The 27,972-nt window shown below is 35.4% G+C and overlaps 3 protein-coding genes across 4 annotated transcripts; 2 read left to right on the forward strand and 1 right to left on the reverse strand.

The window, feature by feature from the left end:
- On the reverse strand, positions 1–15,473 carry LOC109086667 (aryl hydrocarbon receptor-like). 2 transcript variants are annotated; one of them, XM_042765588.1, is made up of 11 exons: positions 15,384–15,473; positions 10,303–10,410; positions 8,403–8,596; positions 5,580–5,683; positions 5,375–5,464; positions 5,186–5,291; positions 4,041–4,144; positions 2,672–2,874; positions 2,491–2,600; positions 2,265–2,406; positions 1–1,537 (listed from the first exon to the last, which is right to left on the reverse strand). In XM_042765588.1, the coding sequence occupies exons 2-11, from the start codon at positions 10,359–10,361 to the stop codon at positions 352–354; spliced, it is 2,298 nt and encodes a 765-aa protein (XP_042621522.1). In that variant the 5' UTR covers positions 10,362–10,410; positions 15,384–15,473; the 3' UTR covers positions 1–351. The 2 variants fall into 2 exon arrangements, with proteins under 2 accessions (XP_042621522.1, XP_018956522.2); XM_019100977.2 differs by lacking the exon at positions 15,384–15,473 and having other exon boundaries at positions 10,303–10,720.
- Positions 15,474–15,508: 35 nt separating this feature from the next.
- LOC109086663 (elongation of very long chain fatty acids protein 7-like) lies at positions 15,509–19,071 on the forward strand. The gene is made up of 8 exons (XM_042765589.1): positions 15,509–15,649; positions 16,115–16,204; positions 16,284–16,474; positions 16,568–16,648; positions 16,744–16,800; positions 16,888–16,993; positions 17,869–18,005; positions 18,113–19,071. Exons 2-8 carry the CDS (start codon positions 16,141–16,143, stop codon positions 18,323–18,325), a joined length of 849 nt encoding a protein of 282 aa, XP_042621523.1. The 5' UTR covers positions 15,509–15,649; positions 16,115–16,140; the 3' UTR covers positions 18,326–19,071.
- A 5,375-nt stretch (positions 19,072–24,446) lies between these two features.
- On the forward strand, positions 24,447–25,615 carry LOC109086641 (DEP domain-containing protein 1B-like). The gene is made up of 2 exons (XM_042765760.1): positions 24,447–24,778; positions 25,066–25,615. The coding sequence occupies exons 1-2, from the start codon at positions 24,599–24,601 to the stop codon at positions 25,267–25,269; spliced, it is 384 nt and encodes a 127-aa protein (XP_042621694.1). The 5' UTR covers positions 24,447–24,598; the 3' UTR covers positions 25,270–25,615.
- Positions 25,616–27,972: the final 2,357 nt, after the last annotated feature.

Consider the following 27,972-nt stretch of genomic DNA (forward strand, 5'->3'; position numbering starts at 1 on the left):
TGATGTCTATTAATTTTAGTTAACAACAACAGTACTGGTCTGTGTATGACTTTCTTTACAGAACAAAACGTGCTAATTTGATGATTACATGTACAAACATTTCTAAATAATTTTGGAGCAGATAGTGAACAAGCATCATCAATTGTCCAGTATGCGTGTGAAGTTCTTCAGTAGTATTTAAAAAGCATCTCAGGATTCACCATGATGTGATTTTGTTCCTTAAATGTTTGTTCAAGTCAATTTTAGGTTCCTTAAATTAGGATTTTATTCATGCTATGTTAATTTGGACCCTTGGTGTCACACTCAAGATGATTAAATCAGATCAGAGTGTTTATACTATTCAATAATGGCTCAGTCCAGATGACAGGAGGCACAGCTGCAGTCCGTACTCATAGATGCAGGGATGTATAACCCAGAAAAGGGCTCATTAGAGGACAAAGTGCATCTCTGATATGAGAAACTACTACTGGACGATGATGGATTCTGGGATATGTGGCTTCTGTGACTGTGATTCATTGTATATGGGCTGCACAGTTCTGTTTGTGACTGAAAGTCCTGTTGGTGCTGCGTTACAGGTGGATTGTGGGTAATACAGTCATTCTGAACACAGTGGGATCTCTGCAGGGTTAATGGGATGGCGTGCTGCTGCGGTTGCCATGGCGGCAGGGTGCCTCGGTGAACTGCATGCTGGATGTTTACGGAAAACGGCCGACCAGGGACACTTGGAGAAAGATGATTGTTTTGGGATGGATCTGACAACACCATGCCAGTCTGTTCTATAGAGGAAGAGTGAGTATTATGAAAAGGGATGGAAACATGGCCTGGAATAGAATTACAGGAGTTTGGAGGATGTGGGAAAGATTTCAGAGTGCCAAAAAGGTCCAGTGAGTCATTCGCACACTCTCTTTCTGGTGCTTTTTGTCCGTAAAAGTCAGATTCTGTGAGCTTCTGTGAATGAGATGATGAATATTCGCATCTCATTATCGGGTTGCCAGGCGACACAGAGTTTTGATGCCGCCCAGTGGTGTCACTTTGAGATGTAGGACCGTTTAACATGATGTCTCTGGCTGAAGCCTCTCTCAACAGAGCGTCTTCGACGTATGAAAAAACATCATTGGCCAGAATGTCATTGAGTTGGATGGGTTCCTCTTCCCGTAGCTGCAGTAGAGCTGCTTCCTCTTCCTTCAGCTGCTCTTTAAGGACTCCATCCATGTCTGGAGAGCTTGGGAGCATGGCTTGGGAGGTGAAGTCCCATTGGATGCTGTTGGGAACACTGAGCAGGGCATGGCTGTCCATGAAGATGTTCTTCAGAGAGAAGTGAGACGCTGGCTCCGGGGGCCGGTTGTAGACGGAGTGGTCTTGACTCTGTAAGGAGCCCAGGAGGGAGTCGGGATGTACGGCGGTGCTGGATGGGTGAACCTGCAGCCCCGGGATCATCAGAGAGGGGAAGGTTTCGTACAGAAGAGCCTCTCCAGTCGCAAAGTTGAAGGGAAGCTGCAGTTGCCTTTGAAGGAGATGCTCCTCGCCTTCTTCATTTCTACAGGTTCAATAAAAGAATAAACTGATTATTTTTACAAAAGCAAACTGATGCTCAAAAGGCTTTACAAAAAATACCATCTAAAGCTCCATGTTTTTACATGTTTAAGGTAAAATCAGGAATTAAAACATTCAAATGTTAGAAATGATAAAAAATTGTTTAAAATGTTTTAAACTGGCAGAGAGAATAAAATAGTGTACAAAAGTAAAAAGCTGGGATACCATCTTCCTCTAATAATGACGTTATCAAGTGTAACTGTTAACTAAAACTAAAACTGTTCAAATCTTTTTCATTAATTGAAATAAAGCCGAAATAACATAATATAATACAGGAAACCTAACTGAAATAAAATATATTTAAATACTAAAATTACTACAACTAAATCTGAAATGTAATCATTTAAACCTATATATATAAACATATATATATATATATATAATATATATATATATATATATATAATAATATATATATATATAATAAAAGCTTATAAAATATCAATAAACACTATAACAGTACATTAGTAATACTAAAATAACACTGAATCAGATCAATAATGATAAAAAGCTTATAAAAGTAGAAAAAAATAAAAAAGAGAGAGAAACATTTAACTGTTAAATTGACCAAAAAACAGACCTATGTAAAATATGGTGAATTTACAGAAATCCAGCAGGAGGAGAGCAGCTGCTAGTCACTGTGAGTGTCAGAGGAAGTGAAGAGCACTCACGTCAAGGGTTTCTGACGGCAGATGATGAAGTCGGGTTTGCCTGCCTTGAGCACCATTCTAGCGTTGGCCTGGACCCAGATCCACACGCCGGTCTTACTCAAGAGCCTGAAGATGGAGAAACCGCTCTCTCCTGTTTTCATCACTGTAACACAGAGACACGATCCTCAGATCATCAAAGTACAAGTGTTCAGAACAGCGGTGCGCTAGTATGCGAGTGAAATCTTACTGCGTAAGTGTTTGTCAGCGCAGTACATCATGTCAGCAGCGTGGATGAACTGATATCCAGATCCTCTCATGCACAGCTCCTGCTCAGTGTAACCCAGAACCACCTTCCCCCTGGAAGACACAAGAATAAGCAGTTAACAGTGACAAATACCCTCCGTAATGAAGTCAGTGCGGATCCTCACCTGGTGTCCATGCCCACTGGCGTAAAATCCAGTTTGTGTTTGCTCTGGAAAAAGAGGGTCCTGGTCCTGATTTCTAGGATAGCGGGGGGCTGAACGGGGGTGGCGATGGCAAACAGGGCGAGCTCCGAGAGACCCGATGCTTCACCCTCTGTGGTCCGGTCTTGTCTGTGAAGATATTTCAGCCGTCCCTGAAAATTGAGCGCCTGTGCGCACAAAAAAAGCTCTGTTCATTAAAGGTGAACCATTTTGTAATGACTTTATTTTGCATGTGTGTAGGGCCCTATGAAATTGAATGTTTTATTTTTTTCTCTGAATTTTTTTTTCAGTTTTTGTTTTTCTGCATTAGGTTTTTTTTTTTTTTTGACATTGTAATGGTGAAACTAAATTATATAGTAATCAAAAAGCATGTCTAATTAGCTGTCTAAATCATGAAACTCATACAATTTAACAATCATTTATTAAAAGTTTAACAAAAAGAAAAATTTTAGGGCCCTATGAAATCCATTTTATTTTTTCCCAAATTCTGTTTTAAGTTTTTTTTTTACGATAATCATCAGAAGAGATGATGCCAACCCCTCAAGAGCACCTCAGATGATACTAACCCTGAAACAACATACAGAACTACCACATTTTGCTATAAGTTTGAATGCATCATATAATAATTGCTGTTTGATTACGTCTTTAATTGATTTTTTCTGTACATTTCTGCCATATCCACATTAACTGACAGTCATCACTGATAAACTACTACTAAATATTGTAGAAATTTAATTTTCTGTAATGTTGCTTTGCAACGATTTGTACCGTAAAAAGCGCTATACAAATAAACTTGAATTGAATTTATTTTTTCACAAATTCTTTGTTGTCTTTTTTTATGGCTATTTTCATGGCAAAATCAATGTATTTTAAAAGAAACAAATAGTAGTAACATACAGTAATAATGAAAAACAACCAATTCACATCAATATAACAAAATTTTGATTTGATTATGAACAAAAAAAAGTTAAGATCATTTAAATTTAAGATAATTTAAGATTATTTCTAGTGAAACATTTTTAAGAACACAGATTATTCCTGTTGAAAACATTTTTTTTTTATATCCATTAGAGAACCCATTGCCTACTGACATGTTATTTGTTTAATTTAAGAAATGTATAATAAAAATGGAGGTAATCAAATGAAGAAAAAATATTAACAATTTAAATAATCTTCAACATGTAAAAATTGAACTATTCAAATTAAAATTTGATACACATTTGATTGTCATCCAAAATTTTCCAAATTCCATGACATTCAACGTTATACAGTAAATTCCATTTTTATTATATTACTGAATTACTGTTCCTGCGTGTGGTTCTGTGCATCTCACCAGGAAGCCGGAGGAGTTGTCCAGAAGGCAGCGGAGACGACAGCAGAAGCTCCTCTCCAGGAAGGACGAGTTCTCTGGAGGAACCCTCTCACTGTCCGCTGGCCCTGCAATTAAACGAGACATTTACATAAATCACATCTATATCATCCACCAGGGACACAGCTCAGGTTCATTCAGCTGCCACAGTGCACATTAAGGAAATATACAAGTAAATCTCTATTTTGAATTCTTCTGAATGCACCTACAATTTTTTTTTTTTTGGCGGGGGATTACCAACATCATTTTGATTTAAAAAAATGCATACTATACTTTCCTTAATTCCTGTTTAGGATTATATTTTAGGATGACATACTTTAGTATACTGTTTAAAAATTTGGGCACAGTAAGATTTTTGAATGATTTTGACACCCCAAAGCTGCATTTATATGATTTAAATTCGATTTTAATTAAAACATTAAAACTGTAATAAGTTGAAGTTCTAAAATTAATAACTGGAAATAATAAAAAAATCGTACTGAACTAAAACTAAAAGTTAAATAAAAATCTATTTAAATACCAATAAAATTGACAAAAGCACATAACTAAAATTTAAAACTGTAAATATAAAAATAAAAGCTAATTATTTTTTTTCTTTTAACCAAAGCTATAGTGGTATATAAATAATAATGTTATCATTGTTGAAAACAGCATTTTCAGGATTCTTTGATTAATTGAACGTTCAAAAGAACAACATTAATTTGAAATAGAAATCTTCTGAAACATTATTAATGTCTATCTTGTCATTTTTATCAGTTCATTTAAACCTTGATTAGTAACAGTATTAATTTCTTTAAAAAAAAAATCTAACTGATTCCAAACTTTTGAACGGTAGTGTATGTATAAGTATAAAAACAGTTAACACATACTACATCTGTTATACTGAAATTGTCATACTTCAGCATACAGTATATAATATTGCATATTCATACTCATTTAATTTAACATACTGCTGTTTGCATACTATGTAGTGGGAAAGAAAACATATTCGGAAAAAGGGAGTGTGCACTGTAATGTTAACTTCTAGTTTAACCCAGAACATTTCTTTAAACTGATATGCACTGTGTGTAATTCCAATGAAGGTACATTCAGTACATACTGACACCAACCATCAATGCTGGACTCGGGGTCAAGGGCAAAGTGCAACTGGCATTTGAACGTGACCCGGTCATCAATGTGGAGCAGATCAAACACGCTCTGATGAACCACGTCAGACTGTGAACAGAACCTTTGCATTGTTAGTTGGGTCTCAGTTACATCTATACATTAAAAACAATTATTTTTAACAGCTTGGTCACCTGATTGAAACCCAGGTAGTCCTGAATGGTGGGCGAGGCATAGAAGATGGAGCCATCTGTGGACACGACAAGGACAAAACCATTCAGGGCCTGTGGAGAAAGTGACACAGACCTGTCACTAGACAGCGAGAGTAGGCCACGTATCATTCAAAAGTCATTCTGTCATTTGCCTTCCATTTGCATTTGTATTTTGAACATCACTCACCTGAAGCAGCAGATCCCCTTCAGAGACGCCGATGCCGGCTAGTGAAGCTGTCGTCTCACCATCATTACAGAAAAACTCAGGTCCCGAATTCTTCCTTAATGTAGCTGAAATAAAGACAAAAAAGAATAATGCATGATAAATTCAAGAACTTTTGTTATGCTCCTACAAAATAAAGCAGCCCTAGAAGAACCGTTTTTGTTTCCTAAAAGAACCATATTTTAGCATGAAGGAAAATTTTACAAATGGAAAGGAACCAAAGATGCAAATTTTAAAAAATAAAAAAAAAACATTAGTTTTCAAAATAACCACACAGAGTAAAATATTATTGTTCTGAGGTTGGTAAACTGAAACCATAAAAAAATGTTAACATAAAAATAAATGATAATACAAATATAAATAAAAATGAATAAATATAAATAAAATTAAAATAACTGTATATAAAATTAACTTTAAATGAAATAAAAGATTTTTAAAAAATGTTTGATTTCAGCTAGTTGCCAAGGCATTAAATTAAAATGTCAGTTTAACTGAATTAAACTTGATATACTAAAATTACTAAAACTACAACTAAAATAAAAATTAATAAAACTATATAGACATACATTTAAAAAAAATACTAAAAAATTCGTTTTTACAAAAACTTTGAATGAAATTAAAATGAAAAATATTTTTTAAAAATGGTTCAAAACTATAACTGTAACTGTATCTCAACTATAACTATAACTGTATCTCGATAATACTAAAATAATACTGGTTGCTAATTGCTGTAAACAAGTAAAATTGACAAAATACACACTCGTGGTTGTTCATGAGATTAAGAGAATTACAAAGAATACATTTGTGTTTTTTTCATTCATTTTTAGCAAAAAAAAAAAAAAAACTAGATTTATGGAGTCTGTGATATCTTGTGAAATCGTGTCACATGTTCACCTTCACATCAAAGTGCTGCTGCTGGCGCGTCTCCTAAACATCTCTAAGTTAACACACCCAAACACTCCTTCATAGTCTATCACAGTCCTGTCTGACTCCACAACAAGCCTCTCTCACCTTTATTCTTTTGTATTTATTCACAACTACTAGGGTGAAACGTTTAGGGATGACAATTCAGACTCCAACGACTAAATAATGCCATTCTCTTTACAACAAAAGCTTATATTTTTAACATAAATAATCCAATATACAGTTTCATTGCCCATAAGAAATATTTATGGCCTAATTCACTTGAAATTTTGAACTTAGATCAGTCAACTCAACCACAAAACAGGATGAAGCTGCTAAGTTGTAAGTCATTTTGGGGTGCCAATGTGAAAGATCTTACTAAACACATGTTCTGTCCCAGTGGGTGTGATGAGAACACAATGTCCAGTTGAGTCATTAGAAATATTTAAGTAAAGCCACTTGGGCACTGATTCACTTCTAGCTCTGCTAAAATGAAGAAAATCATGATGAGCACAAGAAAATAACCAAGTGGTCTTTTGTTTATCATTTTACAACTGTTATTATATTATATGGTTAATAGTGTTTCTTCATTTGTTCATTGTTTATAGTTGCTGTTCTTGCGCATACTATATGTACTCTTGTTATTATTTAATTTTCTCCCTTCTTTATTTCTGTTTCCTGTGAATGCATGATGGATCTCTTATTGTATACCTTCCCGCACTCTATTTGCAAGTAACCTTATTCTGTTTCTCTTGCTAGATGGCCTTTTTTACTAACAAAAGAGACAGAATACACATATTAATGGATATACTGTATGTGTATATGTAGCTAATGATATCAGTGAATAGTATCTGTAATTGTATGATACAGTCTGTTCATGTGGAGAAAATCCAAATAAAAAGTGAGGGGGGGGGGGGGGGGGGAATAGCCAAGAGCCCAAGGAATGCAACTGAAATTCTTGCTTTGCAACTGACATTTTTGTTTTTTTGTTTGTTGGTTTGTTTTACATGATGATGTTTACATAAGGTCTCAGGTAAATCCATTAATAACAGCATGCATAATGGACTTATCTGCAAAAAAGCAAAAAAATTTGGTCATTTTTGTACAATGAAATAAAATACAACTTTTGCATCAATTTTGAGAGAAACAGAAGGTGCATATCTCTTGCTCTGGGTGTCAGATGTCCTGCTAAAACATAAGGCCAAACCATAACAGAGGGCAAAGACAGCATATTTATGAGTGACCTTTTTGGCTAAAACTTTGCTTTTCAGTTGAATGCAAAACTGACTTGAGTAAAGCATTATTCTACTCTCTTACCCTGAGTATTACGATACATTTCAGAAAACGGTTGACATCCGATATGTACTGTTGCATATATGCACAGCAAAATATAATATATGCAGTTACGAATGTGTATACATGTGAACATGTGATGGCACAGACATACAGGAACAATTGCTTTACACAGAGAAACAAACGACTTTTCAACTTTTTGGCAGTGAGATGAGCAAACTTCCTTGAAAACTGGAGCAGAACATTATAACCTGCTCCAATGGTTCCCCATCAATACAGAACTTTCAGAGAATTTAGAATTTAGGGTGTAAATGTGCTCAATTGTCATGAAAATAATGTTTCATCAAAAAATAAAACCGTAATGGTCCTAATAACAGCCTTTACCTTCTTTATGAAAAATCAAACTCATTTATGATTCATTCGTTTCTTGAAAATGTTTCATTTTGCAAATGATGAACAAAATCAGCACCTGCCAGCTGCTTCAAAGACTCATTAATACACAGTTTCATTTAAAATGCACTGACCTCCATGACTCACATATTCCCCTGAATACACAGAAGGCAGATATCTCTGAATCTCTCTGAGACTCACCAGTGAAGTAGTTTTTGATCTTGAGGTATCCCACACTGAGTCTGAGCACACTGAGTTTGTCCAGTCGGGTTCGGACCTCCTCTGGCAGCGGCAGAAGAGCCGTCAGATTGCACAGCTCCCCGTTCAGCCGGTCTCTGTGACGCTTTGAAGGGTTTGATTTGGTGGCATCGTTATGTTTAGTCTCAAGGCCACAACTACAAGAATAAAAACGGTCAGTGGACAGACCTGAGAATTCATATCCATGTAACTTGCACAGTTCACACAGAAGGCCATTTGAAACCAAATAAAACACTGTGTACATCTACAGAGACAAACCCAGATAGCACACATACGTCTGCAAGATGTCTGTTAAAGATCACTTCATCTGGAAAGCATCTGCTGTGTACAAACATCTGACAGACGTCTTTAAGATACATTCTAAATCATCTTGAAGACATCTTCAAATCGTCTATTTAACATCTGATAGGAAACGTCCTATAGACGTATTGCAGATGAACAAACACTCTTAAAAATACGTCTTGCAGATGTAAATGCAGACGTCAAACAGACATCTCTGTGATGTACGTGTGCTTTCAGAGATAGCAGTTAAAAGCTTTTTGGCCAAGCTCTCCATCAAACAAACAAAACAATGCAAATTATATAAAAGAAATACATATTAGACAGACCCTTCATATTTAATGTTTTCTGCAGGTGTGGCATGCGGTTTGGTTGCATTTAAACAGTTTTGACCAGCAGTTTCGAAAAGGTGCGTTTCTACCATTACAACATTTGCAATAGGATGATTCTTAGATAATTAAATATTAATTCTCTGTAATCACAGAAACTTTCATGCACAGTGTTTGGTTAAACGCCTATCGAGCTGCGACAGGTGCATTAAAAGGTGATATATTTGCTTTTGAAGCAGTGTTGCTTTCAATTGAAAGTAGCTAAAACTGATCGCTTAATGTCACTAGATGACATCATAATGGCAAATTCACTGATCTATATAAAGATGAATATACATAAGTGGGCAAGATGAGAACTTAGAGAAGGTTTGTCCAAGAAGTTGCTATATTTGTCCCTAAACTTTCGAAAAAATGTTTCAAAAGGGGCGGGGAAGGCACTAAATCTAGCTACAAAGTAGCTGAATTGGCAACACTGGTTTAAAGGTTTAAAAAAACGGAGCAGATGTAATTGCCAAAATTTCCTCAAATGGCGCAGAATCGTCCAGTCAACGTTATTGAGTTTATAAATGTGCAAATAAACACATTCTGGGGTCTGGACCTGAAACCTGAATACATTGGGCTCAAGTCAGTTTTTTAATGTTATGTTTCATGCACATACTTGTTTCCTGTAGTTTTCATTAGAACAAATAAGATTTACATTTTTTGACTAGACCGTTTACAGGCTGAAAGGCAACCACGTGTGTGTGTTTGTTATATATGTAGCCCCTCCTACTCTCCCAGGGTTGCCAGGTTTTCGCACTAAAACCCGCCCAATTGCTACTCAAAACTAGCCAAAAACTCACCCAATCGCGTTTCGTTTTTATTTTTTTTAAATAAAAAAATAGCGTTCCGGGGGGTAAAATACACGCTTTTCCTTTTTGGAAAGTTCCCCTGGTAACATTCGCATTCCAGTGGCTCAATATCACCTTATTTGGGTTTTTTCAACCTGCAACAGTGTTAAAGTAGCCCAAATTCGCGGGAAAACCGGGGACTTGGCAACACTGCACTCGCCCCCCTTCTCTGAATCTCGCGTGTGAAGTGATAGTTTAAGACGAGGGATGTTGACAAGCAATAAAAAAACATACGCAAAAACAATCTTTCTCATATGTTTTAACGTTTAGATTTTAAATCCACTAATGAAAAAATCGTATCCTTGACAAATTAATAAAATAAACTCCTTTAAACGAACTTTTTACCTCTTGTGAGCAGGTCTTTTCCTCTTCTTCACCGTATATAACTCTCCATTCCCCAGCATGATGTCTCATTCAGTTTTAATTTGGTTATAATCCTGTTAATCGTCAATTCTGTTGTAGACACATTAATGCATGATCAGATTCTTCTTTCACAATGACCCCTGATCCTCATGAACTCAAATGTCCCCAGCCTATGAGTGTCGCGATGCCAGTTACATATCAGCATCACTCCAAACCAACAAAATACCGTGGTGCAAATAAATGTATCCCAGATGTCACACACGAGTTCATCCAGACACCGCAGAGCGCACAATGAACGTAATCCTGACTCAGAAGAGAGCTGTCATGAATACTGGTCAGGAATAAAGTACAGCTTCATATTTCCAGACTGTGAGTGAGTGTCTGTAGGACAGTAGGAGGAGTGATGATTATGGAATAGCAAATAAAGAGAGCTTCCTGTATCATATAGAGATCAAGAAAACCTAGTGTTTGGAGCGCTCTAGTGGACATAATGAGACAGGCCAGGAATAAACTACATCAGTTTACTAGAAAACTCAATCAGCAACCGCAAGCAATGCCTTGGCAACCACTTAGAACTCCCTAATAAGATTATGGGAAGCAAATTCTGCTCAAACTATAATCAGAAAAATCTAGTCAGACTTAAAAGGAATAATTAATCCTCAAGTTGTTCCAAAGCTATATGAGTTTCTTTTTTTCTCTTGAGCACAACAGAAGATATTCTGAAGAATGTTGGCAACTAAACAGTTGACGGTAGCCATTGACTTTCATATTATTGGGGGAAAAAAATATTATGGGAGTCAATGGCTACCGTCAACTGTTTGGCTATAAACATTCTTCTAAATAACTTATTTAATGCTCAAAACTCATACAGGTAATGAACAACTTCAGAGTGAATCAATAATGACAGATTTTCATTTTTGGGTGAAGTATCCCTTTAATATGCAATACAAAACTTTATGAAATGTTACATAACACAATATATGGGGTAATATACGGTATGTATATAGCAGAATGAATCTGTTAGATGCTTGAGTCTAAGAAACTGATTATTTCTATGAGACTAAGTAGTTTATCGCTGCCTAAACCAATATAAACTGATCGTGATATCAATCTGAGGCATTAGACGTTGATGAGACCAAATCATTTTTAACATCACAGAAAATCTATGGTATGTAACAACACTGCATTTGTCTGATGCTCCTCTGATGATTCATTTCCTAAATTACTCAGAGTTCTCATTGCTTCTATATACAATAGCTTTACTGTAGTTTATCCTTTGTTTGGTGATTTTTATACACTTCTCAAATGTAATGTGCCAAAGAAATTTACTCTTTGCTGATTGGTTAAGACCAAAACTACAGCATTTGATGCATTTGATAAGTATTTAAGTGAAAATGCTCAGTTATCCAAATATTTAATATAATATAATATTCATAATAACCAAGAGCAAGTTTATAAAAAACGGTGAATGGCTACAAATGACTTACAGTTATGTATCGTCTCATTATTTAGCATTCCATTACTGTGTTTAACAAGATGTAACAACACAGGCCAAAGTTCTTTAACTTTACCTGCCGAACCTGATTTATTAGTAACATTTTTCACGTTTTGTGTTGTCACAACGCCTTTGTTTATTTTAAGTGTTTGCACTAACTATAATGCATTTTTGTACACAGTTTTCTGTGAAGTACTTTACCACACTGAATGTGTACCCCTGAGAGATGTAAAGTACACAGAAATACATATGTGCTTATTTTATTTTTATTATCATTTTACCGTATACGAGTAGGATGATAAAATTGGAGCATAGAAAAAACAGTCAGAAAACTGAACACTTCATTAATAGCATTCATAAACTCTGCACTGAAACCAAGTCCAAAAATTATATTATACTTTGATTTAATCCAAAAATTATATTACACACTAAAAAAAATGTTGTAGTAACAATTTTCATTTAGAAAGTGCTAGTAGATTTCATAAATAATTACAAAGAAGTGACAAGTAACACACTGAATTAAACTTAAAATAATTTTTACATCGTACTGTTTGATCTATTCCCTTTTTGACTTTTTTGGTTTTCAACCTTTGAAGACCCAGGTACTGATAAAGAAATGTCATGTAAAAATTGTTATATATGTTCTATATTATTATTTGTATAATTGCCTATATCTATGTATACATAATCTCCACGAAGCCCTGATTGAAAACGCTGATTCTAGATGATAAGACAATAGTTTGAGGATATACGAGCACGTAGTGATGATTCTGGCTCTGTCCTGCCAGAGCTCGACTAGCCGGTTTCACTGAGTAACACAGAACAGCACACCCAAGTTTCTGTAATCACTTCATTCAGATGAGCCCTTCACCATGGAATTTATCTACTCTATCAGAACATTTTTTGTGTTGCTGTCATTTCAGAAGTGAACAAACTTGACTTGAACAAACTTGAGGAAAGAACTGTTCCATCAACAACTGTTTTTGGCTGTATTGGGTTCTTAGGTTGAGCTATATAGTTTTTTTAGAGATAAAATGTTCTTGATGTCATATTGTAGAGTATTTAGATCTGTTCTAGGTATCATCTATGAAACATGAAGCCCTCCTGGGTTCTTTAACCTTTGTGCTGGACTGATAATCCTTTACTTTATTTGTATAAATACAAATCTAAATTGTAGATTTTAAGGAATTTCTTCACCTTCAGAATCTGATTTTACTGTGTTAAATGTCAATGAATTACTGTTTGGAAAAATGAAGCTTCTTAGTCAAACATTTAAAAAATGTTATTACATAACAGTGAAATCTTCAACACTCATTCACATAATTTTTTACTTTTAGCATTGCATAGAAATTTGAGGAAGAATGTACAAGAGTTACTAGTGAAAACTGCTTGCCTTAATAAAAACATAACATTCCAGAATAGAACATTCATCCAAGAAATTTAACATCCATGTGCCATTTAAAAAAGCAACTCATATTTCAGATGAACTTGCATTAACTGAATAAACAGTCTCTCCCATTTGGACAAATTTGAAAAATACATTAGAATGCAAGGTCAACTTTAGAAATTCCTTATAGATTTCAATACATTTTACAACAGTTCTCCTGATATTTGGTGCTTTTTAAAATCATCAATTCACTGGAAAACTATCCTCTGTATCTTCATTTTTCAGTGAAATCATCATCATAATCATCATTAACTCACTCTCTTGTAGTTAAAAACCATCAAACACAAAAAAAGAATGAAATGAAACCTGAAAGCTTTCTTTGCTTCCAGATACAGTCCATGTAACCAAAACTTAGAAGATCCAAAAAAAGCCATAAAGGCGTCATAAAGGCCTAAACCAAATCTGTTCATCATATAAAGTGATTGTATCTCTTCACAAAAAATTCAAATGGAATACTTATAAAACGCCTTTACGACCTTAAAGGATATTCAAAATTGTGGTTACCTGAACTCTCAATGGATGGACAGAAATATCTCAGGTGTCATTGAAAATATCTTAATTTGTGTTTCAAAGATAAACCAAAGTATTATCGGTTTGGAATAACATGAGGGTGAGTAAATGATAGAATTTTCATTTCTGAGTGAACTAACTCTTAAAGTTTCTGTGTCCATCAAAAAAAAAAAAATATTCTTCTGGTACTTGAAGGGCTGATCACCTTCTCCAAAGTGTCTGTTTTGATTTTGTGAGAGATTTTGAGAAAAAGAATTTAAATTAGTTGTAGTATATACATAAATGTCTACAATACCTTAAATAACAACAGCATATTTTTTATTAAATCAATCATCAATGACTTATCACAATGGCATCATTTTTGTATGAAAAACCAGATTTGTCTGGACTGAAATGCTTATCACAGCTAAGGTATGTTCAGGGTTTCACATGCTGTTGTGTTACTCAACGCTTTCATAAAAAAATGCTTATGTGTGTATTCTTGAAATCTTGACATCCAAAACAAAATATATAAATCTCTCAAAAGCTTATTAAAAGGATCTTGCATTCATTCTGCACTTGCATTTTGTTTTTAAATGAGCTAATATGCATTCGATCTTGATCACATTTAATTTTTGTTTTTATATTTAATAATTATGAAACCAAATGTAAAGGGCAAGCAGATTAATAGAAGCATTCCTTCACAAGGATCATTTTATAAAACATGTATTTGCATAACGCACATACTAATTATGATGACAAACATTACAAAGCCATATAGAAACACTGGGATCACTGGGCCTGTATTTTCTTTTCTCTGGTTAACATACACCCTCCTTTTTCCACTCGTAGCTTAGTTTTATTATTCACACCCAACGGTGTACGACTCTTCTATTGTCCAATAATGACTCTGAAGGCAACAGAACCCCTCAGCTCATTCAGGCATCTAATAGTCTTCACTGATGGGGTGACCCAGCCCTGAAACTGAAACCAGGGTGACGGAAGTCAACAACAATATAAGGGTGAATCACACACAAACAGAAACACAACAGAAAATAAATAAATGATGCTTAATGGGGGGAAAAAAGCCTAGTTTTATTGATACATTCCCCCTTATTACTGCAATGTTTAATTCTGCATTTCTCATTGTACTTGATTAATCATTATGTTGAATTTTAAAAAACTATTTTTAGAAAATTTTATATTATATAATATTTAATATTATAAATTATAAGTATTAAATACTACAATTCTAGTATTATTACTTTAATAATAATAATAATTATTATTATTCAAAATTCTGTCTTTTAAGCTAAATTCTAGTATCAGACATATTTGTATTATCAGTTGGGTAAAATCTGGGCATGTTGTCACAAAAGGTCAACGTGTTTCTTTTCACCTGGGCAATAGCAGTGTATAATCTTGACCTTATAAAAAATAATTTAAGTTTTTGCGTCTTGACCTTCAAGGATGACCCCACTCTGAGAAATATTCATAGAAATATCACAAGTACGACAACTATCCCCGTTTTCCCGTTGATTCCAGGGTAAAAACACATCTTTTTTTCCCCGTTAAGTTCCTTGAAAACATATTTTGCACATCGTCCACCATTTCCAAAATTAAGCCACACACCTGCTGTTGACCTTCGTACAGCGTTCCGCTCATATTTTCATTCAGGTCACCGTGGAAACGCCAATGTGCTCGCGACTCAAAGTTTCGACCTAAATTCCGGAAGTTTCATGGGACGGAACCTCCATATATGAATAATTGTGGGAGGAGCCACGGTTACAGGTGTATAAGTTCTGCAGGTTAAACTGAGTCATGCAATTGATACCAGTAAGCTGCCCGAGCGAACGAGGGAGAGAGAGCGTGGAAGGAGCACATCCTTGGGTTTTAAGGTTTGAGTTTTTGCTTTTTAGTGGGAGTCGCACCAGGATTCGTATTAATTCGATTTCAGGATTTCCCGTTGAAGTACACCTGGCTGTTTGGGAATACGTTTTGCGCTGTTCAAAAGTTTAGATGTGTTATTTGGAGTTCAAATGCTAAAAATCAGTGGATCATCTGGAATCTACTGGGGTTTCACGTCTTTCCAGTTGTGTTTGGGAGTGGTTTGGATGGTTTGTCTCTTTGGGAGTGGCATCAGTAGCATGTTTGCTCCATGTGAAAATTTGGGAAATTCTTTCTAATTCCCCTTGATGAATTTGACGGTTTATGGCACAAGCTTGATTTGAAACCTTGTTTGCATGGAAAAGAGGAAAGCTATTCTACATTTAAAGCTAGAAAGCATTAACAGGTTTATTTTGGTTTACAAATAAGTTTATTTAAATATCTCCTTAATAATTTGCTCTCTTTTTTTCCACCAGAAGAGAAACATAAAGACTCCTTAGATATGGCTTTCAACACACTGACCTCAAGAGCTGTTTTGCTCTATGATGAGTGGATTAAGGAAGCAGGTGAGTTTGCACTGACAGCACGTTTGTGTAAGTTTCTGTTATTGCCTGGGAAATAAGACGTCTTTTGCCTCACTTGTAGATCCACGAACTGAGAACTGGCTACTTATGGCCTCCCCTTTCCCTCAAACATTCATAATCGCTGCCTACATCTACTTTGTGACGACGCTGGGGCCTCGGCTGATGGAAAACCGGAAGCCCTTTGACCTCAAGCGTCCAATGATCATCTATAACTTCAGCATTGTGGCGTTTTCCCTCTACCTGATTTACGAGGTTTGTTAACATGTTGCATCATGAGTTTCTAGTTTTTGTTTTATTCTCTCTATTGTTGCATGTTTATTAGAATGCGTTGTCTTCCTCTTACAGTTTCTCATGTCTGGTTGGGCGAACGGCTACACCTATGGGTGTGACCTCGTGGATTATTCCAGTTCTCCTCAGGCTCTCAGGGTATGTGAATGGAGCACATTCTTGTAACAGTGCATTTGTTGCCGCTGACGCGTGCAACAATTTGACACTTCCTTAACCATCTTGTTTCCTTGTAGATGGCATGGACCTGCTGGCTGTACTATTTCTCCAAGTTCATTGAGATGCTTGACACTGTAAGTGGGCTGCTTTTATATTCAGAACAAGAAAATTAAGAATTTATAATGGACCATCAATGCTAAACATGTTCCTTGACTTCATAGGTTTTCTTTGTCCTGAGGAAAAAGAACAGCCAGGTTACTTTCCTTCATGTCTACCATCACTCCATCATGCCCTTCACCTGGTGGTTTGGGGTCCGATTCGCTGCAGGTAAAGTGTTATGAGACCGACACTTCAAGGGAACATTCACCCAAAACTTAAAGTTGTCCTCCGCTTCATTCCAAACCCATGTAACTCTGGTTAATCTTAAAAACTGAGCAGGTTCTCCCTCCACTGAAAGTCCAGACAACCAAAACTTTGATCCAAAAAGGTCAAAGGCATTAATTTAGACTTTTAAACCACAACACCTTTATGATCTTTTCAGATCTCGCAAGTTTTTATCTTGACTTTCAATGGAGGGACCAAAAACTCAATCATTTTTTTGACTATTAACCAAAGTCATACGTGATCCTGGAGCACAAAAGCAGTCTTAAGTCACTGGGGTATATTTGTAGCAATAGCCAAAAATACATTGTATGGGTCAAAATTATAGATTTTGTTTCTATGCCAAAAATCATTAGAATATTAAGTAAAAATTATGTTCCATGAAGATATTTTGTACTGTAAATGTATTAAAACTTAACTTTTGATTAGTAATATGCATTGCCAAGAACTTCATTTTGACGACTTTAAAGGCGATTTTCTCAATATTTAGAATAATATTATTATTATTATTATTATTATTATTATTATTATTATTATTATTTTTTTTTATTTTTTATTTTTGGCACCCTCAGATTCCAGATTTTCAAATAGTTGCATCTCAGCCAAATATTGTCCTATCCTAACAAACCATACATCAATGGAAAGATTATTTATTCAGCTTATTTATTCGCACTAGTTTAGTCTTCTGAAGCTGAACAGCATGAATTGAAGGTGCTTGACCGCTGTGGTCTTCCACTTTGCTTGTATGCACATATATAGTCATTTTTTTGGGGTTAATTATATCTGATGTTAGGTGTTAATGGTGTATTTTGCTTTCTTAGGTGGTCTGGGAACCTTCCATGCCCTGCTGAACTGCGTCGTCCATGTCATAATGTACACCTACTACGCTCTCTCCGCCCTGGGACCTGCCTACCAGAAGTACCTGTGGTGGAAAAAGTATATGACCACTATCCAGCTGGTAAGTTACAAGCTTATCTACCCATCTCCAATGTCCTTTGTTGAAATCCAGGCTCTTGACGTCTGGACACTAAATTGGTTCTAACTCGGTCCTTCTGTTTATGTCAGATTCAGTTTGTGCTGATCACCGCTCACATAGGCCAGTTCTTCTTTATGAAGGACTGTCCTTACCAGTTTCCCGTGTTTCTCTACGTCATCGGTTCATATGGGCTGATCTTCCTGGTCCTGTTCCTCAACTTCTACTATCACGCCTACACCAAGGGCAAGAGGCTACCTAAGGTTCTTCAGAATGGAAACTACCTTCTCAAGAAATATGAGTGATCTTTCCATTGGCCATCTAAAAGTGAATCTCTAACCTATTAAGTGGGAATATTCCTTTTTATTTCATCCGTTCAAGTTCCACTTCCCTGTTTTATGTTAAAACTAATGTGGAATACACCCACCTTATATCACTGGATTTAAGACGTCCGAACTTGCACACTGGTGTTTCACTAGAGATGCTGTCCTCATTTTTGTTGTCTTCACTTAAGGCTTTGAAATGAGTGTGGGGTGGGGAAGTACAGTATTTTCATCCTATATCCTCTAACTTGTAAATATTGAATTTCTCAGCTTTGGAGTATGATTGAACTGCTGGCCAAATCTGAAAAGGTTATGAGAGCAAAGGTGATTTGAAGTTTGTTGCTAAAAGGGTTTTTGAAGGTTATGTTTTAGTTGTGACTAAACGAGCCTGAAGCCCTTTGACCCTTGAGTAACGCTTGACTGATCTACCTGGTTGTGCTCGAACCTGAAAGTTTACCGTGTACCGCAGAAGTGACATCATCTGAAGTTATTTTGTCAGTGATTTATGTTGTGTGACTTATTTATTCTTTAATGTTGCTGTTTTCTTAATGTGATCTTTTTAAATGACGTTGATCTGTAGGAATTACCCGTCATGCTTTTATGTTCTAAGGAAATGGAAGACCAGAAAAATGTTAAAGGATTTCTCCTTTTTTGTCTTTTTAAATAACTTCCAATTCTGTGAAAAAGAAATTGTTTTATAGTGAAACAAAATAAATTATTTGTCACTATCTCTTGGTATTCTTGTGCTTTCATTACGAGTTCTCAACAGCGCACTTAAACTACACTTCCCATACTGCACTTGGTCAGCCCCGGGTAAAGGTGATGCCCATATTTGCTAAGACAGGAACGTCACGTGACTGATTTCGTGTGCCAAACACATTATTGGCAGGAGTGTGTCAGTTTTCAAAACTGAAGTGACTGGTGTGGAGATGTTTACGGAGATGAACTCAGTGAATGGATAAAGAAGAAGAATAAAAAATTAATCGGGCTTAAATGGATGGTAAAATGATTGGACCAGGACCTCTGGCCGCTACCACCGCTACTTTATTACAAGAGTAGGCTATCCTACTGATCCAGGGACAATAATTTTAAATAATAATCATTTAAAGATAATGTTGTTGATTTTATTCGTCATAAAATTATTACTTCATAATTGTATTAGAGTTTTACACACATGCTATACAGATTAAATTGAGTGGTGACAGCTATTATGGGAGTGGCTTGATCCTTAAGTTTAACTTTAATTAATGCTGTCACGTAACAAATCTGTTAAAATATAAAATTAAATGATTTGCTTATTTGCAACTACGTTAAAAAAAAAAAGTAAAGCCTGTACAAATATTAGAAATCGCGAATATAAATAAGTGGGAATCATGTAAAACATTAAAATAAAAATAAAAACAGTGCACATATTATTTATCTATAATAACATTTATTTAGTTTTGTTCGCTTGGCTGTTTCCTTCAATGTTGTTTCTTTGGTCTGTGATTGATTTTTAAACTAGTCAAGGTAACCACTAAAAATATCATTATTTTGCCCATGGCTTTAGTTTGGCTGAACCAAACCTGGACAGAACAGAAAATAGCTAACCTGAGTTCACCCTACATTCAGCAAACATCTAGAAAAACTCCCCTGAGGGAAAATTCCTGGGTAACAAAAGTTCAACATAGTAACTGCAGTTCCCATCAAAATACCAGTTACTCCATCATAGTTATTAATAAAATAATACGTTTTTGGCATCGGGATCAAAGATCAAGAGGTTTTCAAGCACCAAAAAATATATAAGTTTAATAGTAAAAAAAAAAAAAAAAAATCTGTACATTAAAATGTATCATTCTTAATTTAATCTTTTCTGAGCAAAAAAAAAAAAAAAAAAAAAAAAAAAAAACCTTTTTCATACAATGCCCCCCAGATCTAATTGTCATTTTAAATCCTTTAAACCACTAGGTTTTACCCATTTGTCAGCAAGTTTTTTTAATCACTTAAAATATAATAAAATTTAATATGATCACTTAATCTTTTATGTATTTTAACAAGTAGGCTACAGGTCTGAATAAGTATGTTGTTTCATGTTTACATCAATATAAGCCTAACTGTTACGCTGAATGACGATTGAACAGTATTTCACTCATATTTTGACATTTTATTTTCATGAAAGTTACTTGAAACATTAAAGTAGACACTTGCATTTAATGTGCTTTATATGTATCTAAAATCGCTTTTGTAAATTTAATTTGTGGCAGACACCAAAATGGGCCATCTTGGACGTATTTGACACATAGACACACCAAAATATTAATTAAAAGAACTAACACAACAGTGTTACACTGTAAACCTCTCAACAGTTTGCAGTTAAAACAACATTAATGGTAAATTTTGAATTTTATATAGCTATATATATAAACGCTACCAAACGCTCCAGTTACTCCAAAAATTCCTCAAAAATCACGTCATCGAGGACGTCAAAGGACGATTTGGTAAAGAAGACTTTGTGGATAGTGGACATTTATACAGGTGCTTTCATAGCCATCTTTCAAAAATTACATTTACAACATTATCACTGTTATTTTCCTCCTGATGCGACGCTGCTTTGAAATAATCTGTATTGTTTTAAGCACAATAGAAAAAATTATATGTGTGTGTTTGTGTGCGTGTGTTGCATTATAATAAAAAAATTTCTAATAATAAATGATTTAAATGTTTCAGATTTCCACCACAATCACCTTTGAAGCCTGTTCCAGTGTGTCCACCTGTAAGAGATCACTGCTTAGTACCCAGAATCCCACGCTGGGACGATTATGAGGAGATGGCAGTGCCGGAGAAGATCCCAATGAAGCCTCTTATGGTACATTTGGCTGTGGAACGAGTTTACACTATCTAATGGTTTCAAAGAAGTATCTTATGCTCACCAAGGCCACATTTCTGTACCTATATAACAGTAAAAACAAGTAGTGCAACTGTTAGGGGCAGTCGTGGCCTAATGGTTAGATAATTGGATTTATAACCTGAAGGTCACGGGTTCAAGTCTCAGGTCTGGCAGGAATTGTTGGTGGGGGGAGTGAATAACCTGTGCTCTCTTCCACCCTCAATACCACGACCCTTGAGCAAGGCACCGAACCCCCAACTGCTCCCCGGGTGCTGCAGCCTCGGCTGCCCACTGCTTCAGGTGTGTGTTCACTACTGTGTGTGTGCACTTGGATGGGATAAATGCAGAGCATAAATTCCAAGTATGGGACACAATGCTTGGCCACATGTCACTCCAGTTTATTTATTTTTCACTTTATATATTTTCAGCATTGTTACATGTGTGTAGTTTAATTGGTTATTTTTTGCCTTTTGTAATGATCTGTCTGCCCTCCAGGGGTCAGAAGTGTTTTGTTTTCTGTATTTGTGTCGTCTTATGTGCAGATCCCCTACACCTGTTGCCACATTTTGGCGGTGGGATTTTAAGTGGCAGTCCAATTGCTCTCCCCTTTGTTTTATTTTCTGTTTTCCCGTCTATTTTTTCCTGCACCTTATTTTAGATTATTGTCTTTGAATAAATTCCCCTATTGAACCCAGCCTTTTGTGTTATGGCTGGGAGCCTAACATAATTGAGGGTCAACACAAAAGGCTCAGTTCAATAAAAGAATTTATGATAATAATAAGTAATATTTTTGAGCAGCAAATCAGCATATTAGAATGATTTCTGAACGATTATGTCACACTGAAGACTAGAGTAAATGATGCTGAAAATTCAGCTTTGATCACAGGAATAAATTAAATTTTACAGTATATTCAAATAGAAATTTGTTATTTCAAATTGTAATAATGTTTGACAATATTACCATATTTTTGATAAAATATATGCCGCCTTGGTGAGTATAAGAGACTTTTTGAACTATTGACAAGAGCTGTGTTTTACTGTCATTTTTTTCGTACATATTTTTATTTTAATGTAGAATTCCGAGTCGTGGAATAAGAGACACAGTATCGCCATCGGTGAAGTTCCTGAATGCCGTTTAATCCGGAAGAGATAATTAACCCCAAAACACGTGGACCAGATATGGAAGTCAATGACACTAACACAGTAAGCATCAAAAGAGAAGCTCTATTCCTGCTCAGAAAAGGGGTTTTGGTTTTAAGATGAACTCTCTTATTAGTTTACAGACTACAGTTTTGGGTCTCCAGTTTCTGGACGGGCTTTTGGATGCCGAACTTCTGAGCCCGAAGCACATCGTTCACAATGTGTTTGGTGTTAATACGCAGGGGATTGTTGTGCTATTTAACATAGAACATCTTAATATTTCACAGGATAAGAGACTTCTTTCAGAAACATTAAAATGATCTTACTGACCCCAGTTTGTATATCATATAATACCTAGTATTACAGATTATATATATATATATTTTTTTTTTTTATATAACATATATATATATATATATATATATATATAATATATTTATATAGAGAGACTTATATATATATCAGCTATTGAAAAACACACTTAAACACCAATAGCTATTTTAAAGGATTATTCGTTATTATAGTTAATTATTCAAAAACATTAATGAAAAAAAAACATTTTACAATAATAATTTCATTTCATTGTTAAAGTAAAGATTCACAGCACCTAGGCTCTGAATGAGCAGAAATTGTAATGCTGTGTTAATTTGGTTTTCCTCCCGCAGGGCTTCTGCAGCAGCAGTCGGTTGCGGTTGAAGCGCTGCAGGTCTGCTGTCTCCTGCTGCCTCCAGCCAACCGTCGTAAACTGCAGCTGTTAATGCATCTGATGGCTAAAGTCTGTGCCAACCCCTCTCTCCCGCCTCTGAACAACACCATAGGAGCACGTACCCTGGTAAATCACTCACCTCCTCAGATAGATGTTCTCTATACAAGTTAATTATTTGGCAAATAACTGCTAATCCTTAAACGTTATGGTTAATTTATAATTCAGCTCAGCTTTAAGTAGATTTGATGAACAGCTTTCACACGTTCTGTCTCTTGTGGGTGCCTTCGCTCCTGTGCAGATGGTGCAGACCTTCTCGCGGTGCATTCTGGGATTTGCGGATGAGGTGGACTTGGACGAGCTGTTGGCCACCAAGCTGGTCACGTTTATGATTGATAACCATGACAGTGTGCTGAAGGGGCCATCCAACCTACGAAAATCTGTCGAGGAGCATCTGTCTCACATCAGAAGAGCTCAGGTCAGCATCCCACGTCGTTTATTAATGCTTGATAATTGATTGAAAATATCATGAAAAAGTACCCACAGCAACTTCTTTGGTGTATTCCTGAGAGAAAATATTAAGTGGGAATTAATGTAATTATTATTGCAGATATTTGCATTAATTGAGATCATATTATATTATTGGTTTTAATATTTTTCTTGGCCATCCACACACTCTTGGTTATATCAGAGAAGAGTTGGTAAAAATAAAAATGTTGGTAAAATGTTATCACTGTGCAGAGTAAGACCAGGAAAATTTGGTAACACTTTACAATAAGGTTTCATCTGACAACATGAAATAATTACATTAGTTAAAATGAAGTAACAATGAGCACTAGTACTTACACAGCATTTAGGAATTTAATGTTAATTTCTACATTTACTAATACATTTTTTATAATTAAAAGATCTGTTAACATTAGTTGTGAACACATGAACACGCAATGAAACATTTAAATGAATAATTCACCCAAAAATGAAAATTTGCTAAAAATGTACTCCTCTTCAGGCCATCCAAGATGTAGATGAGTTTGTTTCTTCGTAAGAACAGATTTAGCATTGCATCACTTGCTCCCCAATGCATCCACTGCAGTGAATGGGTGCCGTCAGAATGAGAGTCCAAACAGCTGATAAAAACATCACAATATCTGTGCGTTTGTAAGAAACAAATTCATCATAAAGACCATAAGTCCATAATCCATAATAAAGCCTCCTCCAAGGAAAAAGTCCATCTCCTGTTGTCATCTCGCATCAAAATCCACCATGTTTTGGACCATTTTCACTTGTAAACGGTGCTTGATCTGTGCATATTTCTCTCCTGATTCAGACAGGATGACTTTTTCAGAAAGCAATATTATGGATTATGGACTCTAAATATATTCTGATGAACAAACAAACTCATCTACTGTACATCTAAGATGGCCTGAGGGTGAGGACGTTTTCAGCAACTTTTCTCTTTTGGTTATTTTCAGAGATGCAAATGTAAAATTTAACGCCCCTTTCTCACCCCACTTCTGATCTCTTCGCATGCTTTGGTTTCTTCAAGATGACAGACACGGACACCTCCATGGCGTCACCACCTCACTCGTTCTGCAGACAGATCAGCAGAGAGGAGTTTGAGCTGCAGAGGGTTTCTGGTTCTCAAGAAACCATCGTGGAACTATTGGAGAACATCATACAAGACAAGAACATGTCCATCAAAGACAAGAAGAAGAAACTAAAGCAGGTTAGAACAGATCCCTTTTACATTACTTAGGGACTAAAGGGATATTTGTCACATGGCGTGCATTACTACAGGAAAATTCTGAAATGTAATTATCACAGTAGACTTATAATGGTGTGATTGAATTGAGTTCCGTTGTCTTTATAGAGCTTGATTTGTTTTACCCTGAACATTTCTTTAAATGTCAAACGACATGTTCAGTAACTCAACCGCAAATTTCAGAAACTTTGAAATCTGAGATACAATCTGTTTCTTTTCCCCTGTGTGATATATATTTTTCTATTTTTTAGAGATCTCACCCTGACATCTACAGTAGGCGCTTTCCCGCTGCTGAAAGCGAGGAGCCGGTTTTCCCAGAGAGACCCCAGAGACTCAAAGCTCAGCTGATGTTCCTCACGCTGAAGAAACCCTTCCAGCCCTTCCAGAGGAGCTGGAGCTTTCGGCTTGAGGCAGTGCTCAGAGTGGTCAGTTTGATGCCAAGGCGACCGTGTTAAGTATTGTTACCAAGGAGAGATGTTACGGAGTATTAAAGGTTGCATTCTGCTAGGACATCCTGAATCTAAATAACACTAAATTCACCTCATCAGTGATCAGATGGATTAAATCAAGTATAATGCTGTGCATTGGAGTCCTTTAGGACAAGACACTACAGGCAAAACCATTGTTTTTTCATGCACTAGTCAATTTTGTAAAAAGGTTTTTGGCTATTTTGCTTTCTTAACATGCTTACTTCCAGACTAGTGGAAAGAAAAAATCCAAAATACACATTTAAGTGTTTATTTTATTACACTTGATCTATTTGCATCTGTAGATTTCATTTACAGTACAGATCTGTATTAATGTGAGTTTTTTTTCTCCTTTCTCCTCTAGCTGTTTGACAGTATTTTCTGATTTATGGAGTGATAAAATAAAGCAATAAGCCCCAAGAAGCTGTGGTTTACAGTGAATTTATAACAGCTAAGGGTGCCTAAAACCCCCTTAGCTGTTATAAATTCACTGTAAACCATGGCTTCTTGGGACTTATTGCTTTTATAAAATGGTTATTCCGTATACATATACATAGTAAAGTTTCACAGAATAAAATGGAGCAAATAAAGTGTAATGATATGAATAAAAACAGTATTCTTCCACCAAATAATGTAGTTCCTCCGAAACAGTTGTGGTTCCAACAAAGTAGTTGCCGAGCAACACACAAAAGTAAATAAAAGTGTATGTTTGTAGTGTAATTTACAGCCGCTTCGAACGCATCTCAACCAATCAGAAGCAAGGACCGCAACTATCCATTTTATAATGAAAAATCCAAAATCCCTTCTATAAAAACCTTTAACTCTAATATGTCAGCATAACGAAGTCAGAATTTTAAACCTGGCTTTATCCAATGTCTAGTTCCTATTTTGGAAATGAATGCAAATTAGTAAATATGTAATTAGATAATACTTAATTTGCACATTTAAACATAACATTTCAGAAATGTATAAAAACATTTGTTTTAATGTATTGTGATTAGTGAGGTGATATCTATTAGTTAAATATTTTCCCTGTTCCTGTGTAAGAATGGGCCTGAAAAATAATAGAAAAAAATTATCTTATCTTAAAAATTTATTTCATTATAACTAGAAACGCACCCAGAGGGCCTCCGTAGTGCTTGTCGATTTTATTTGTTTGATGTAAATAATCTGCAACATTTACAATCAGTCGTGTTCTATTTTTAGGGAGCTGTAATTGGTTTAGTTTTACCTCCAGCTGCAGGTGTCGTCTAACAGCTGGTCTCAGTTCTGCTAGATCATGCTGTCACTGATAATCAGCCAGAAGAAATATGTGCCATTCACCAGAAAATAGCTTTTGAAAACTCAGATTTTATACTTTGAATAGATTTATAAGTTCTATCAGGTAGATGTCTCGCTGTGTTTTTATACTTCAGTGTTCTCTGTTTTCACTGGTTTGTTGGTTTGATTGTTATACTATTGTCCATGTTTCTTTGGTTCTTCTGTTTTGTTCTTTATTTGTGTTGTATTTGGTTTTAAAGTAGTTCTAGTTTGTCATGTTTGAACCCGTCACGTAGCATTAAAGAAAACCTTCACATTTTATCACTTGACTATTTATAACTAACTGTGATCTACTCTGTCATGGTACTGTAAATATATTAAAAAGACTCTGTTTTAATCTTCAATAGTATTTTCTCTAAACTGAATTCTTCTGGCAGCTTTTACATGTTTTCATGAGTTTCCAAAATAATGGATTTTCGAATTCAGTGTCATTCTGTATGACTTTTTCAAAGTTTTGTGTCCCCAGTGTTTTGATTTTGTACAAATTCTGGAGTTATTGTTACTGATTTGGATGTCTGCACTATGATCACAAATATGGAATTGGAAAAAAAATAAATCTGTATACTTAGATGTTATCTTGCTATCTTTTTTTCTTCAGCCTGTTTACATAATATATTAATATTTCAAGCTGACAGACATGCTAAACATAAACCAATAACTCTACCACTAGCACTGAAAGGCAAATGCAGGGTTTCTGCAGGTCTTAAGGTATTAATTCACCCTTCTACAAATTACTCTTAAAAGGTTTAAATTCATAAGGTCATGGCATTAAATGTTGCATGCACTGCAAAAATATTACAGTATGTTTGTCTTGTTTTCCAATTCAAATATCTAGACATTCTTAAAACAAGATATATTAGTTGTTTTTTTGCACTTACTGTTATAACCCGTATTTTTGTCCTGAGGTGTATTTCAGCTTTCTTACACAAGAGGTCAGCAGAGAACTAATTATCAATCTCTTTTAGGAAAACATTGGAAACCTGCTGTATTTTCAGTACAACCCTTGCATGATGGAAATTATATAAAGAAAATTAATAATAATCATTTTAAAAGATTCATCAGTTTTCCTTTTCACCTTTCTTTTTACATATAAAAATAATGTTACAATTCTTTGGTAATGCTATTCTCCAATTGTCATGCCAACAAAGCTGAACTGAACTGATAGAGACATTTCAGAAGGTCATTGCAATGACGTGTCCAACATTGTTCAGTCTTGTGTGCACAATGGCATATGATCTCATATGAACCTGCAGCTTTAAACAGGTTAATATTAGTAGACACATCTTTCAAGTCTCCTATAATACACCTCAAACACTCTCATGTCCTTCTGTAGTGTGGCATTTATAAAGTGACTTGCTGCCAAAGACATGG

Source organism: Cyprinus carpio, chromosome A10, assembly GCF_018340385.1.
Source record: "Cyprinus carpio isolate SPL01 chromosome A10, ASM1834038v1, whole genome shotgun sequence".
In the NCBI taxonomy this organism is placed as follows: Eukaryota; Metazoa; Chordata; class Actinopteri; order Cypriniformes; family Cyprinidae; genus Cyprinus; species Cyprinus carpio.